The sequence below is a fragment of the Puma concolor genome, chromosome A3 (genome assembly GCF_028749965.1).
Source record: "Puma concolor isolate L17-30 chromosome A3, mPumCon1.1.hap2, whole genome shotgun sequence".
NCBI lineage: Eukaryota > Metazoa > Chordata > Mammalia > Carnivora > Felidae > Puma > Puma concolor.
In genome coordinates, this window is record NC_141669.1 from 126,511,853 (window position 1) to 126,526,415 (window position 14,563).

Sequence of the window (14,563 nt, forward strand, 5' to 3'; positions counted from 1 at the left end):
GAGGGAATCAATGAATGTTCCCTGGAAGAGTTTAAAAAAAAAAAAAACCGCTAATGAACATTTATTGAGCACTTGCAAGGCGTCAGGAAGGCACTGGGATCAGAGCTTAACATTCATTAGCTCCTTTAAGCCTCTTAACAACCCTTTAAGGGAGGAACTATCATTAGCCCCATTTTACATATGAGTAAACTGAGGCTTCAGCAGTTGAGGACCTTGATGAAGGCTGCCCAGCTAGCAGGGCTGGAACTTACAACAGATCAATGCGGGATGAATGAATCACTTGGAGGTGGGGCAGGAGGACAATTAACCAATCAAATGGTTTTAGAGCTGGAGGCTCTTAAAGACGACTTAGCCCTGTCTTAACTTGGGGTCCATGAATGGGGAGACTAATGGGCTCCTGTACCGAACAAATAAGGTCCCCATTACACCCAGTGGTTTCTGGCCCCTCCACCCCCTGCCAGCCCTCTCACCTCACCCAAGTCCTAGAGCTGCCCAGGTTCTCCTCTCGGCACCCCTGCCAGGGGTCCTCTCTCTCCCAGTCCCACCTGAGACTCTGGAAGGCTCCACTGTCCCTGAGAATGTCCCTATTCCCTACTCAGGGCAGGGGCAGGGCCAACAGCTGGGACCATTTTCTTCTCCCTTGGAGATGTTGGGGAAAGGGGGAGGGAGACTGGTCACAGAGAGAGCCATAAGGGGAGGCAGACGCGGTGGGCTTCTAATAACGACAAAGATAACAATAGTGTCAAAGGCTAACATTTATTGAACACCTACTATGTGCCAGGCACTGTCCTAACCACGTGACACATACGAACCCTTTTTTTAATCCTCAGGACTCTTCGAGGTAGGTTCTGTTATTAGCCTCATGTGACACAGGAGGAAACTGAGGCCCAGAGAAGTGAGGTCACTTGCCCAAGGCCAGGCAGCTTGGTAAGTTAAGTGCCAGAGGCTCTACCGTTTTGGCTAGGTGTCCTTGGACAGGTCACAGCCACTTCTCTGGGTGGCCTTCTCCCTCTGTTACCTGCAGGGCCCCACCTCATGGTTTCTGTGAAAACAGATGGTCTCTGCAGTGTCCCAGCACACAGTAGGCGCTTAGTAAATGAACAGCCTTCCTTCTCTCTTAACTCCGATGGGGGAGACCTGGGAGGGGGGACACCTCGGCAGCGTCCTCCCTCCTCCCTCACCTGCCAGGAGTGAGTAACCCCCTCCCTTCTCCACCCAGCAACGCGGCCCTATCCCCCCTTCTCACCCCAGAGCCACGCAGTGCCGGGTCTCGCTGCAGTTTTAATGACGTTGGTGGTAATTCCCGTATGTCTGGGCAAAAGCTGCCCCACCCCACCCCCTGGGAGGGGGGGTGGGGGGCCAGAGGGGGCGTCGGGGTGTCCGCCCCCAACGAGTCCTCCCTCCCGTCCGGCCGCCCTGGGAGGGTGGGAGAGCTGGGGAAGGGGGTGAGCAGGGGAAATGCTGGGTCCCGGGGCCCCGTCGGGCCCTCAGTGGGCCTGGAGGCGCGCCCCGACGGCAGGACGGGGGCGCTAGGAGGCCTGGGCCTCGTCGTCCGCGCGGTGGCCGGCGTAGAGCGCGGCCAGGGGCCGGAAGCGCGGGCCCCAGCTGCTGAGATAGGCGAAATCCTGCTCGGAGCCCGACGAGCCGCTGTGCAGCGAGCTGAGCGAGGCGGCCGGCGAGTCCGCGCCCTCGAAGGCGTAGGTCTGGAAGGCGTCGTAGGGCGGCACCGACAGGTCCCCGTCCGCCAGCGCCACCTTGCGGCTGATGAAGTCCCTGAACACCGAGAAGTCCGGCTCGGGGCTGGGCGGCCCCTGCGGAAGCGAGTGGTGCTCCGAGGGCAGGCGGGCCTGCGGGGGGCTGCCCGCACCCCCGCCGCCGCCCGGGCTCCCGCCCGCCGGGCCTCCGCCCCCGTCGCCGCCCTTGAGCTCGCCGCCGAAGTCGTAGAGGCTCCGCAGCGCCGACATGTCGTAGGCCTCGGTGTCCTGCTCGCCGCCACCCTCGTCGTTGTATTTGATGACATTGTCCCGCATGTCCTCGTCCTCGTCCGAGCTCAGGTGGCTCTTGTGGTGGCGCCTGAGGGTGAGGATCAGCAGCACCAGCACTGCGAGGGAGACAGAAGGGGGCGAGTGAGGGCCGAGGCCTGCCCAGGGCATCCCGGGGGACCCCCCACTCCTCACATCCTAGTGGAGCTGGCCCAGCCTAGACACTGGTGCACATTTCCTAGATTTCTGTGCACAAAGACGTTTCTTCCGGTCAGAACTGTGCTGGCTAGATGGACAGGTAGTGAGCTACCCATCTTGAGAGGCGTGCAAATAGAGGCGAGACCACCGTGCCGCGGTGTTAAGGGATTTCATGGGTGTTGGGGGCTGGACCCACCCTCTGAAGTCTCCATCCTCAACTCTACGGAGATACAACCTGAGACGTCTCTAGGCTCTGGGGGTGGGGTGTACAAAGGGGGCAGCTGACGGGGCAGATGGGACTGGGGGAATGAAAGATGTGTTGAACCTGACCTCTCTTTCATCCTGGCCCTCCAGAAGGGGGAGCACCTGCTTAGCCCTTTGGGTCTCAGGTCAAGATGGTCTCCAGCAGGAGCCCTTCCCCAAGAGCTCCAGGCCAGCCAGGTTGAGTGCCTTCACCTCCAGGGTCCCCTGGTGAGCCGTTCCTCCCTCTGTCGCAGGGGTTCTCAACGCCCACTTGCTGGTCCAGCAGCATCAGTATCTCCTTCGAACTTGCTGGAAATGTGACTTGTTGGGTCCTGTCCTAGATCTCCTGGCAGTTAGAGCCACCTCAACATACACACTCTAAACTCCCCTCCGGGACCTGGGGAGCGTTCCCCTAGCCTGGTTCCAGGCAGGCGGTCAGCCCCTTGAAGTGTGCTTGTTGGCTGAATGACTGAACGAAGAGGCGGATGGAGACGTGGTGCGTGTAAGGCTGAGACAATGACTTTGCTTTGTGCCCTTGACTCCCAGGACTCCACATTCTCTCCCCCGCCCCCATCACCTCACCGAGCACTCATTCTGGGTCTTCTAAGCAGGTTTCTCCTCACCTGTCTGACCCCTTAACATCATATATCCCAGGATTCAGTCCTTGACCCGTTATCCACACCCCTGTCTGGGGGCTTTTGTACGATCTGCTGGCTTTGCATTCCACATGAGGCTGATAACTGCCCCCCATCTCAGGCCCCGGGCTCGGACTCACTTCTCCCCCAAAATCTAGATTGTATGCCCAATTTCCTACTGAGCAAGTCCTCTGGGTCGACCTGGAGAATTTCAAACTTAACACGTCCAAACTTGAAATAATCTTTCCCCTTCTTCAGTCTCCCCCGTCTCCGTGATGGCTACTTTAACTTTGTAGTTACTTCAGGCTTTTTGTTTCTTTTATTCACGGATGAATTCCAGCGCCCACAATAGGTTAGCACATGGGGGGACTCACTGGATGGATAAATAAGGAGCCGATGAACCAATGAGAGAATTAAATGGGTAGGTGAGGAGGTGGATGGAGACACACACGCCGGGTACCACACCAGGCTCTGGATTCTTCTTGCTGTGCCTAACACCTCCGGCCGGGCCAGCTGCTAGGGCCATGGGGCCGGGTTCCCGCACAGGACCTAACAAGGTGGCGCGTGACAGGGAAGGAGGTAGGGCCTGGGGACAGCTCCGGAGGGAGGGAAGGTGTCAGGAGAGAAGTGGGAAAGATGGATGGACGGCTTTCGGAGCGGAGGCTGGGAGCGGCGGAGGGGGATGCCCGAGAGAGCAGATGGTGGGGAGCGTGGGCAGCGGGCAACAGATGTGCCAGGCCTGATCAGCGATTCCGCCCGTCACCTTTAGAGCACTGATGTGCACTTTCTTCGTTTGTGGGCAATTAGGCAGAAATTTGTTTGCACTGCCTCGGAAAATGAAACCGCTGTAAAGTGCACCCTCTGGAAAAAGGGTTTCTGAGCCATGGGCTGGGGAGGGGAGACAAGGGGGGGGGCGGCCTCCCAGCTAGGAGGAGCCAGCCCGGGGCTTCTGCAGGGGGGGTGGGGGCTGGGGAGGAGCAGCGTGGCCGCAGGCAGGTTCTCAGGGGGTGGGCAGGGCCACGCCAGTGGCAGTGGGTGGGCAGCTGACATCTCCCAGGGAACTGGGCCAAGCTGGTGTCTGCGATCTGGACCGCGCTCGAGTTCCTGGGGCTCTGGCTGGTCGGCGAAGTCCAGCGGCCAGAGCTGAGGGGAGGCCTTTGTGCTGCGACAGGAAAGAGGTGGCCTTATGGCCACTGGGATCCCCCTTAGCTCCTGGAACTTGGCCTCTTCACTGGTGACACCGGGTGGGTTCCACTGGCTGCCCATAGGATTGCTACAGGAGGAGAGTTTGCTTCCACTAAATGTCTTTCGGATTTTGCCCCAGCTGCCCCAAGAGTTTGTCCCAGCTGTGATTCGTAGCAGGTGGTGTCGTTAAAGGAGCAAGGCACACGAGGTGAGCAGGACTGATTTCAAGTCAGAAGACCACGTACCCTTATGTAAGCCACTTAACCTCTAGGGGCCTCAGTTTCCTCATCTGAAAAACGGGGACGATAGCCGGCTAAGTGGTTGTGAGATTCACAAGAGCCCTTTTTTTCTAAAGTCCTAGGACAATGGACATATTTTTATAAGATGCTTGGTTTTTTAAACATTTTAGGGAGAATTTGGGCTGTGTAGAGGGCGGCCAGCATGAAAGTGGTCACAGGTGGGGGTCGACACTTTCTGGAGCTGGTGGGGGGACTGCCGAGTACTTAGAAGACTTGTCACGGGAGCCTGTCATTCAGGCCACCCTTCCTTGTGGGAGGGGCAGCTGAGGCCCCGTGGGGGTGACTAGGAAGGAAACCCAGGGCCTCAGGGTGAAGGCCAGTGGGGCGGGGGGGGGGGGGAGCGGGGGGTAGACTCACCGACCAGGATGAGGACACAGACCAAGAGGGCAATGAGGGCGCCTGGGCTGAGGGAGGCGGCCATGACGAAGGCTGTGGTGTTGCAGGACTGGATGGTGCCGGAGCTGTCGCAGCCACAGATGCGGATGGTGAGCGTGCCCGTGCTGCTCAGGGTGGGCGGCCCGCTGTCCACCACCAGGATGGGCAGGAAAAACACATCCTGCTCCTGCCGGTTGAAGCCCATGTGCTGTGTGTGCACCGCTGCTGTGTTGTCTGCTCCGGAAGAAGGGAGGGGCGTGCGACTCGGGGTCCGGGGTCAGCCCCCCCCCCCCGTCCCGGCCACCTCCTGATGCCACCGCGGGATTTGCCTCCCTGTGTCCCCAAGCTCCTGCCTCCCAGGTGGCCCACGGATCCTTCCCCCCCCCCAGCTCCCCCAATTCCGCCCGAAGATCCTGTTCCCAGCCACATAGCCCCCGCTTCTGTCCTTGGCTGTCACGAGATTCTATTCCCAGCTGTCTGAAGATTCTGTTTTCAGCTATTCCAAGGTTTTGTCCCCAGCTGTGCCAAGGTCCTGTCCCCAGCTTTTCCAAGATTCTGTCCCCAGCTGGGCCAAGGTCCTGTCCCTGGCTATGTCATTTTGTTTTTTTTCCCTCATTCATCTCAACAGCCTGGTTTTGTTCTACCCCGGACACCCAGATACCCTGACCCTGGGGCCCCGCGGTCCTTGGGTTGTGGCTTCCTGGGCCCTGACAAGTCCCGGGTCACAGAGAAGACTAGTCTTCTCCAGCATGGGCTTTGGCTGAGGGCTCTTTCTGGCTGGAGTCTAAGTGGCTGAGCCTGGAGGGCTGGGACCTGGCCCCTGGGGCCTGATGAGGGGACCCTAGTGCACCAAGGTCTCCTTTCTACACGTGTGACCACAGAGGACAGCGAACTAACACCAGCCGTGGTCATTGCACCACGCCAGCCGGTTCCCGGGGGATGCCGTCCCTCTCCTGTACGGGCCAGGCCACCCCTGAGCCTCCATCACCTTGATGGCCGTCAGTGCAGTGACACAGAAGCACTCAGAGCCCGGCTGGCTGCTGCCCCCGCTCTTTGCAGCCAGCCCCACACAAGGGGGCCCTGCCTTCCTGCCCAGGGCCCAGGCTTCACTCCTGCGTCCTTCTCCCTGCCCCCACAGTCTTCCCGCTAACCCCTCTGACCTCAGACTTCAGCAGTCTGGGTCCCTTCCCTGGCTTGGTGGCCCCAGTTAGCCCAATTCAGTCCCCTAGTCCTGGCCTCCCCTGATCGTGGGCACGATACAGGAGAAAAGAGCTGGCCTGTGACCTTGAGCACACCTATGAACTACAGATCGAGCTCTCACAAGATAAATCATGGGTCGAAGCTCATGGGATGAGGAGATTTCATGGGATGAGTATCAGGAGATTTCAGGAGATTCTATCTACTTTTATACATATTTTCAAGTTTCCACTAAAATGTTAAAAAATAATGCCAAGTCGATCGTTTGCCAGCTCAGGAGCTCACTAAGCTACCCTGGGCCTCGGGTTCCTCATCTGTAACCGAGGAAAATGGTAACACAGAGTTGTGAAGGGTAAATGGTGACATTCACGAATAACCCTTAGAATGGGTCCCGGCACAGAGAAATTCTCAGTAGCTGCCGGCCGCTAAGTCGTTTGTGCCCCTGTTCCCTACGCGGCCCACGTGCCCACTCTCTGGGTGGGCCCACTCCACCTTCTTGCCTGTGCAAATTCCTCATCTGTCATGCTCCAGCTAAATGTCACCTCCTTTCCGTGGCCTCCTTTCTCTGCCTCCCTGGAAAGGAAGGATTTATGGCTTGTCCCTCCTTGCTCTGACTATGCAGGTGCCACGCACACTTCTGTTACAGGACTTGTCACGTGGCGTTAGGTTCGGGTGTGCCTGACTCTCCCCTGGCACCGAGCCAGACTTGAAGAATGACACTTGCACGACCTGCAACGTTTAAGGTCACTGGTGGTCCCGGGTCAGCTCCTCAAGCTCTGCCGCGACTCCAGCCTCCCCGTCAGAGGGAGAATCACCCCCGGCTGTGAAAATATCTGCCTTCCCAGATAGGCAGGAAAGGAGGCTCGAGAGCAAGACGAGGAAGAGGAAATGATGTGGGACTCCTTTGTGCTGACTGCATGCTTTTTATGCATCAAGGATTGTGTAGATGCATGAAATATATAGTGATGTTTAATCATCACAGCCACCAAGTGTTGTGACATTATTCCCATTTTATACACGTGGAAGTTGAGGCTCAGAGAGAAGTGACTTGTCTGAATTTAGTCCGTGAATTGGTGGCATAGCTATATTTTCCATTAAATCATCCATCCATCCATCCATCCATCTATCCATCCATCCATCTATCCATCCATCCATCCATCCATCCATCCATCCATCCATCCATCCAATAAATCTTTACTGAGTAAGTACTATGTCCTAGTACCCTACTAGTCGCTGGAAGAAAACAATGGAGAGCTGAACCAATCATAGTCCTGGATCTGAGCTCAGATCCTACTGTGAGAAACATGTTAATTAAATAAACTCACAATTTAGTCTACAGTTACAAACCATGGTGAGTGCTAAGAAGGAAAAAGTACAGGAAGAGCACCTAACGGAGGACCTGACTCGGTCTCAGAGGTCAGAGAGATCTTCTTGGAAGAAGTGATATTATTGCTGAGCCCTGAATGATGAGTTCAAGGAGAGGGAACAGCCCATGCAAAGGCCCTGAGGTCGGAAGAAGCACAAGATGTTCAAGGAACTAAAGCAGTGCTTTGGGACTGGAGGGATGAAGGAGTGGCTAGAGTGAATCAAAGTGAGTCTGGGAGTCGGGGTGGGCTCCTCATGGGAAGTCTTGGAGGCCGTTGTAAGGAATTGGGGTTATTTTCTTAAAAGCAGCAGGAGGCCACTGATTGGTGGGTTTTAAGCAAAGAAGAGACTAATCCCACAGCAAATACTAATTGAGCACCCTCTGTATGCCAGGATTAGTCTAGCCCTTGAGGATACAGCATTGAACAAGACAGACATGGTCCCTGCCCTCGCTGAGCCTATGTGTGGGGCAAGGGAGTTTCTAATCTAAAACACGAGTGGATGTGAAAGATCAGTCAGGAAGACACTGTGTGTTTTAGGTGTGAGAGGATAGTGGTTGTAGAGGGACAGAGAAGTAGACAGATTTGAAAAATGAGTGCCTGGCTCTGGCTCAGCCTCAAATTCCCAAGCAAGAACAGAGGAGGGGAGAGATGTTTGTTTCTCGGGGTTGCTGTCTTTGGCCACGAAGCCATATGGTCTGAGAGCTCTGGTCCCTGCCACTCCTCGACAAAGGGGAATCCCTGGGCATCATCCCTGAAACTCCCGAGCTGCCCTCCTGGGCAGTGGCTGGCTTCACCTGGGGAAGTCGCTGGCCACCCCAGACCCTTACCCCACCCTTCCAGGCAGGATCTGCGCCCAGCACCATATCCATCCATCTGGCCTGACATACATCAGTGTTAATCCCTGGCTGGGAAAGCAATATTTATAAATCACGTTTCCAAACTGGCTACAAATGTGTACAAAGAAACAGATGGGTTGGGGTAGCTGTTTGTCACCCAGGATATTTATACGGTGAGGAGGAGGGGGCTTGGCAGGCCGTGGGAAGGGGCTAGGGGGCTGGCGGAGGAGCCCTTCAGCGGCTGTGCTGAGCTCAACACATGGCCCGCCACCCTTCTCCTGGAGCTCACACCAGGTGGTCGCGCCGGATGGGAGCTCCTGGCGGCTCCCCATCAAACAGAGGCAGTTGGGACAGAACTTTAGGCCCCTTGGGTTGGAAAGACTTGTGAACTTGATGAGGTTAAGCCAGGCCTATTTGTGTCTCCCGGGGCCAACTCAGGATACCACTGGAATAATGAGCAGGCAAGGCACTACCCGTTGTTAAAATATTGAAATACTTCCAGAAAGGCTTAAATAGCTATGACTCTGAGTGTCCCACGTCCCTCCCTGCTGCCTTAGCCTTTTCCCCATGCCCACCCCCAACAATCAAGCCATTGAGGGGGTGAAGCCGGGCCCAGCAGGGTTCTAGGGTCCCGTGCCAGGTTATTTATGGTCAGTGTCCCTTTTGATTGGTTGTGAGATATTTTTAATATGACTCTCGGAAATACAGAAGGTCTGGCTTCCGAGACCACTGACGTCCCTTCTTTTGGAGGGAAGCATTATAAAGGTCTCGGGGGTGATCCCAGAGATGTTCCAGGGTCAGAAAGAATCAACATGGCCTGGTCTCCTAGTCCTGGCACCCCCTCATTCCAACCACGCAGGCTTCCTGTTCCTTGAACATCCCAGGCCTGCTGCCTCCTCAGGGCCTTTGCACTTACTGTTCTGTCTACCTGGATCATTCTTTGTCCAGTTATCAGCATGACTTACTCCCTAATTTCCTTTAGATCTCCACCACTCTTGATTCCCTCAGAGAGGGCTTCCCAGACCCCTTTATTTAAGATAGCTCCTACTCGGGGCGCCTGGGTGGCTCAGTCGGTTAAGCGGCCGACTTCGGCTCAGGTCATGATCTCACGGTCCGTGAGTTCGAGCCCCGCGTCGGGCTCTGTGCTGACAGCTCAGAGCCTGGAGCCTGTTTCAGATTCTGTGTCTCCCTCTCTCTGACCCTCCCCTGTTCATGCTCTGTCTCTCCCTGTCTCAAAAATAAATAAACGTTAAAAAAAAAAAGTAAGATAGCTCCTACTCTTACTCGGCTTTACTTTCCCCCGTTTTGTTTAACACGTTTGATTGAACACCCACTATGTGCCAGGCACTGCTCTAGGCACTCGGGGCCCAGCACTGAACAAAACAAGGTCCAGACTCTTGGGGAGATTGCATGACCCACGTTCCAGCCACTTAGCATGCCCGACATATTATTTATTTGTTTACTTTCTACCTCCCCTCACCAGAAGGTCAACTCCATGAAGGCAGGGGTTTCGTCTTGTTTGCCACTGTATTCTCAGGCCCCAGAATAGTGCCTGATATATAGGCACCGTGTTTCAATAAGCGCTCAATAAATAATTGCTGAAAGCAGGAAATGACACGTTCTGGGTACTAACAATATACCTTGGTAGCCCTCATCTCGTTGGGGCCACCTAGCCACCTTCAGCCGAGCTAAAGGGCGAGGACAGGCATTTTCAGCCCCATTTTGCAGATGACACAACGGAGGCTTAGGGAGGTGCAGACCTTGCTGGGGTTGCACCGAGAGGCCCTGGCTGAGCCTGGGCCAGGGACCTCACTCCCAGCGCACTGACAGTCCCCCTCCCGTAGCTCATTCCTCAAAGTTTCAGACTGAGGCTTCTTGAGGGATGTCTCACAGTGCGATCAGCTCAGGCTGGGCCATCACTTGCAAGGTGGTGAGTGAGCTAAAGCAGGAAGCGTGCTGGATCTGAGACAGGGGTGGCTTGGAATCCCAGCCCACCACTGACTGACTCCCTGCATGGCCCTGGGTGGGTCCCCGTCTCTTAAATGTTTATTAGAGACAGAGAGAGAGAGAGAGAGAGAGAGAGAGCGGACGCGTAAGCGGGGGAGGGGCCGAGAGAGAGGGAGCAGATCTGAAGCGGGCTCCATGGTGACAGCAGAGCCCATCGTGGGGCTAGAACTCACGAACGACTAGGTCACGACCGGAGCCCAAGTCGGATGCTTAACCGACTGAGCCACCCCGGCCCCCCGGCCCCTTTCCTCTTAGAGTCTCCGTTTTATCACAGGGGGCAAAATAGGAGGAGGGGTAAGAAAACCACCTCCCACTTCCCAGGACGGCCGTGAGGAGGCAAAGAGAAACATGAGTGGGACACAGAGCTTTTTAAACTGAAGGGTGGGAGTGTGTGCACGTGGGCTATTTCAATCTTCACTCAGACCCGGGGCTCTTTCCATCCAGGACTCTGGCCAACCCACTCCTCATCTGTTCCTTTTCTGTATCTTTCCATTCTCTTCTCTTGGGGTGCCCCCTCTCCACTCTGCCAACTCACCCCCAGCTTGTGCTCCAGGGTTTGGCCAGTGGGCTGGCTAACAGCTCCAGCCTGGCCCAGATTTTCTGGGTGATGTTGGACCCGACACTGATCCTCTGCGTGCCCCAGCCTCTCCCCCTATAATATGGGAAGGGGAGGCTAGGTCCCTCCCTCCACGCCTCCTAGGATTTGGTGGTTCAGAGGTGACTCACCTTGGATGTCAAGCAGGGAGAAATGAGGGTTGCTGGGTGCTTCAGGCACCAGGCGGAAATAGAAGCGATGCCCGCCCTGAGGCTCGTCTCTGTCCACCACGCTGATGGTCTGGATAAGCTGAAGGGTGAGGACAGGGCAGGGAGCTGAGGCGAGGCTGAGCCCACTCTGGACCTGGATAGAGGGTGTCCCGGCCAGTCCTGGCAACAGGCCCCCGGCCCCAGCCCCTCAGTGTACCTGTCCTGGCTTGGCATCCTCGCACACCGCTGCCTCGTAGGGGGTGGCCAGCTCCGGGGGATTGTCGTTCACATCCAGGATTCGGATCCTTAGGGATGCCCGGGAGAGCTGGGCATGATTGTCTGCAGCGAGATCACAGGAGCAGGGTGAGAGGCAGCCAGTGCGAGATCTAGACAAGCCCCCATCTGCTGCTAGGACCAGACTAGGCAGCGGGGTCCTGCTGAGAGATCTGTGGGTTGATCAAGCAGGTAGGAGGATCAGGACTGAGGACGTCTGGCATGAGTGGGTCACCAGCACTGTTGCCGTCACCATCCATCACCACCCACTGGGTCATCGGTGTAATCATCACTGTCACCATCACCGTCACCACCATTGCCTTTGGCATTGGCACCCCTGGTATCATATCATGTATCATGGCAACCTCCGCCACCATAACCCCCAGTGCCGCCCCATCACCGTCGTCAACACCATCGCTGTCACCCATTACCAGCGCCATCGTTACTGCCATTAGTCCCACCGTAAAGACCCATATCACCGTCATATCACCACCCCTACTCCCACCCCCAGCAAAACTGTCATGGCCGTTGCCATCAGCCAACATCCTACGCTCAGCATCCCATCACCATCGAGCGCACAGAATGCGCCTGGAGTATCCACATCCATTATTTCAGGTACCCTGGCGGAAATCCTGGGCTTTGGTTCCATGTAGATCCCCGCTTGGCAGCAGAGAAACTAAAGCACGAGAAACATGAAAGGAATGGGCCTCTGGCACCTGGACCCCCAAACCTCTGCCCTTTCGAGAGCTGATCCTGAAAGGGCAAGACAAGGCCACTGGGTGTGAGTCTTGGCCGGGGCCCTCAGCAAAACCACGACCTCCCCACGCTTCTACCTGTGATGTCTTTGAGGTCAAGGTCCCTGTTGTATTAATCCCTGGGCCCCCGGCATTGTGGGATACGGCCCAGAGTAGGTTCTAATACTTCTGTTGGACGAATGAATGAAGTCTGGGAGGACTTTCACGGAAAGAGGCTTGAATTCCTGGCGTGGCTCTGTCTTTGACCCAGTGTCTGATCTTGGGTAAGACCTTTCCCTCCCCGACATCACTTTCCACGTGTGGACAATGAACAGAGAGCATAGTGATTCAGAGTAAGGTCTCCGAGCCAAGGTGTTCCGATCTCAACTCCACCACTTAGTAGCTGTGTGATCTGTGGCAGGTCGCTCGACCTCTCTGTGCCTCCACTTTCTCACCAGCAAAAAGGGGCTCCTAGTAATGGGTTGGTTAAGAGGACAGATTGAGTTAATTATCTGCAAAGCACTTAAAAGTGCGTATGTAACACATAGCAAGTGCCATATGAGGATTTGTTAAATAAACAGACATCCTTCAAGGGTCCTTTCAGCAACGACATCAAGTGATTCAAGGATACCTCGTCCCAGCCCGTCCTCTCTGAGCAGCACCCTGCGTGTTGGCCTTTTCTGCCCCTTGCCCCTCAAACCTCTTGGGTGCTCGTTGGTGCCCTGCTCTCAGCTATCTTAGTCATGAGTTTGTTACCGACAAGCTTTACCAGCCAGCGACCTCGAGGACTAGGAAAGGAAGCCACCCCTTTCAAGCAGTGACCTGATGGCTGGGTCTCTGGCCGGGAGCTATTTTGGGGGGAGCCTGGAAGCTGCCAGGCAGCCAGGAACCCCACGAGTTCTGGCGGGGAGTGAGGTTGATCAGCTGCCTCTTTTCACTGAACTCAGGGGCCACCGCACACAAAGAGAAATGGGGTTGGGAGGCAGTTGCAGCCATCTCCCGGGGGTCAGGGAAAGGAGGGGGGCGAGGCCTTAATTAACTCAGACCCTGACCCCTCTCTGGAGCTCCCCGTAGCCAGGGGCACCTTATCTTCTCAGCTCACCCAGACCTGCTGCTTCAGTGATTAGAGGGGGCTTTTCTGGGGGCGGGAGATTGGAGTCGTGACTGGGAATGCCCGGCAAGCCGTTATTTTTAAGAGCGTGCTGCCGGAGAACTTAAACAGACAGAAGGTGGGTGCATTTGGGAGGAGAGGAGGTGGGGAGGGTGAGGCCCGCTGCCAGGACCAGGCAACTCTCTCCCCGCTGAGGCAGAGGGAAGGGGTGATGGAGCCTATGCGCCATGCAGAAGGGGGACCCCAGAGCGGGGCGAGCTTCTCCGCGGCAGACCCACTGTGGAGAGTGGGGGTGGGGGGTGGGGGGCTGGGTCCACTGCTGGCGAGACCCGCATTATTGCACCATTCCTTTGGGATCTGCTGGGCCTCTTCTGGCTCCCCCCCCCCTTTTTTCCCCCCATCTCTAGCTTTATTGAGACAGAATTGACATATAGCCTTGTGTAAGTTTAAGATGTGACGATTTGAGACACGTGTATCTCGTGAAACGTGTCCCATAACCAGGTTAGTTAACCCATCCCTCACCTCACATAATTACCTTTTTGTTGTTGTCCTACCTTAAAATGTCACAGGTCACCACTTGGGGAAGGCCTGAACCCTTTGGCATAGCTGAGGGTCCGGGATCTCAGAGGCGGGGCAGCTGAGTGAGCGGGGAAGGGGGTGCCTGTAGGTTGCCAAATTTGCCACCTGCAGAGCTTATCCCGGGGCCCCCTGAGTTTGGGGCTGGCCTGGCACCCCCAGAGCTTGTGAGCCAGCCCTCTGTCGGTCTCCGGTGCCCATGACATCACGGCGGCCTCCAGCCTGGCTGCACATTTAGAATCGCCTGGGAAAGCCTTGAGAAAGCACTTATGCCCAAGGCTTAAGGTTTTTTAACAGCTCCAGGAGTCTAATGTGTGCCAAGGGTTGCCAGCCACGGCCCCGGGTGACTGGCGGGTGGGGGGAGTCCCATCTGACGCCTTACTTCTGGTGGGCTTCCTCCAAACCCCTCCTGATCAACATCTTTTGTGATAATTGCTAATAATGAATTCGTAATGTTACCCATTTAAATGTTTCTGGGAAAAAAACAAAGAATCCATCAGTTAATTGACCTTCACCGCTGTGCGGGACGTTCCAGTTTATAACAAACTTTCGTATCTGTGACCTCATTTGACCTCAAAACAACCTGTAAAAGAGGTCTGGCTAAACCCATTTTGTAGAGGAGAAAACTGAGGGCCAGGACTTTGCCCAGAGCCCCAGGCGAGTCAGTGCAGAGCTGGGTTGGGACCTGGGTCTCCTGCCTCTCAGGCCAGTGCTTGGTCTAGACACAAGGCAGGCAGACTCTCCTGCAGCCTGGATGTGTGGCCCTCCGGCGACAGCTACTGCTCGGACCCAGGCCCAAGC

The 14,563-nt window shown here is 56.0% G+C and overlaps 1 protein-coding gene across 1 annotated transcript in view; it reads right to left on the reverse strand.

The window, feature by feature from the left end:
• Window positions 1–737: 737 nt before the first annotated feature.
• Window positions 738–14,563, reverse strand: part of CDH22 (cadherin 22) — a 66,880-nt gene continuing 53,054 nt past the window's right edge. The window contains exons 8-11 of the mRNA XM_086702364.1: window positions 11,286–11,407; window positions 11,051–11,168; window positions 4,900–5,151; window positions 738–2,101 (exon numbers count right to left, since the gene is read on the reverse strand). Of these exons, the coding sequence (XP_086558490.1) occupies window positions 1,530–2,101; window positions 4,900–5,151; window positions 11,051–11,168; window positions 11,286–11,407 (1,064 nt within the window). The 3' untranslated portion in view covers window positions 738–1,529. The remainder of the gene's footprint in view (window positions 2,102–4,899; window positions 5,152–11,050; window positions 11,169–11,285; window positions 11,408–14,563) is intronic.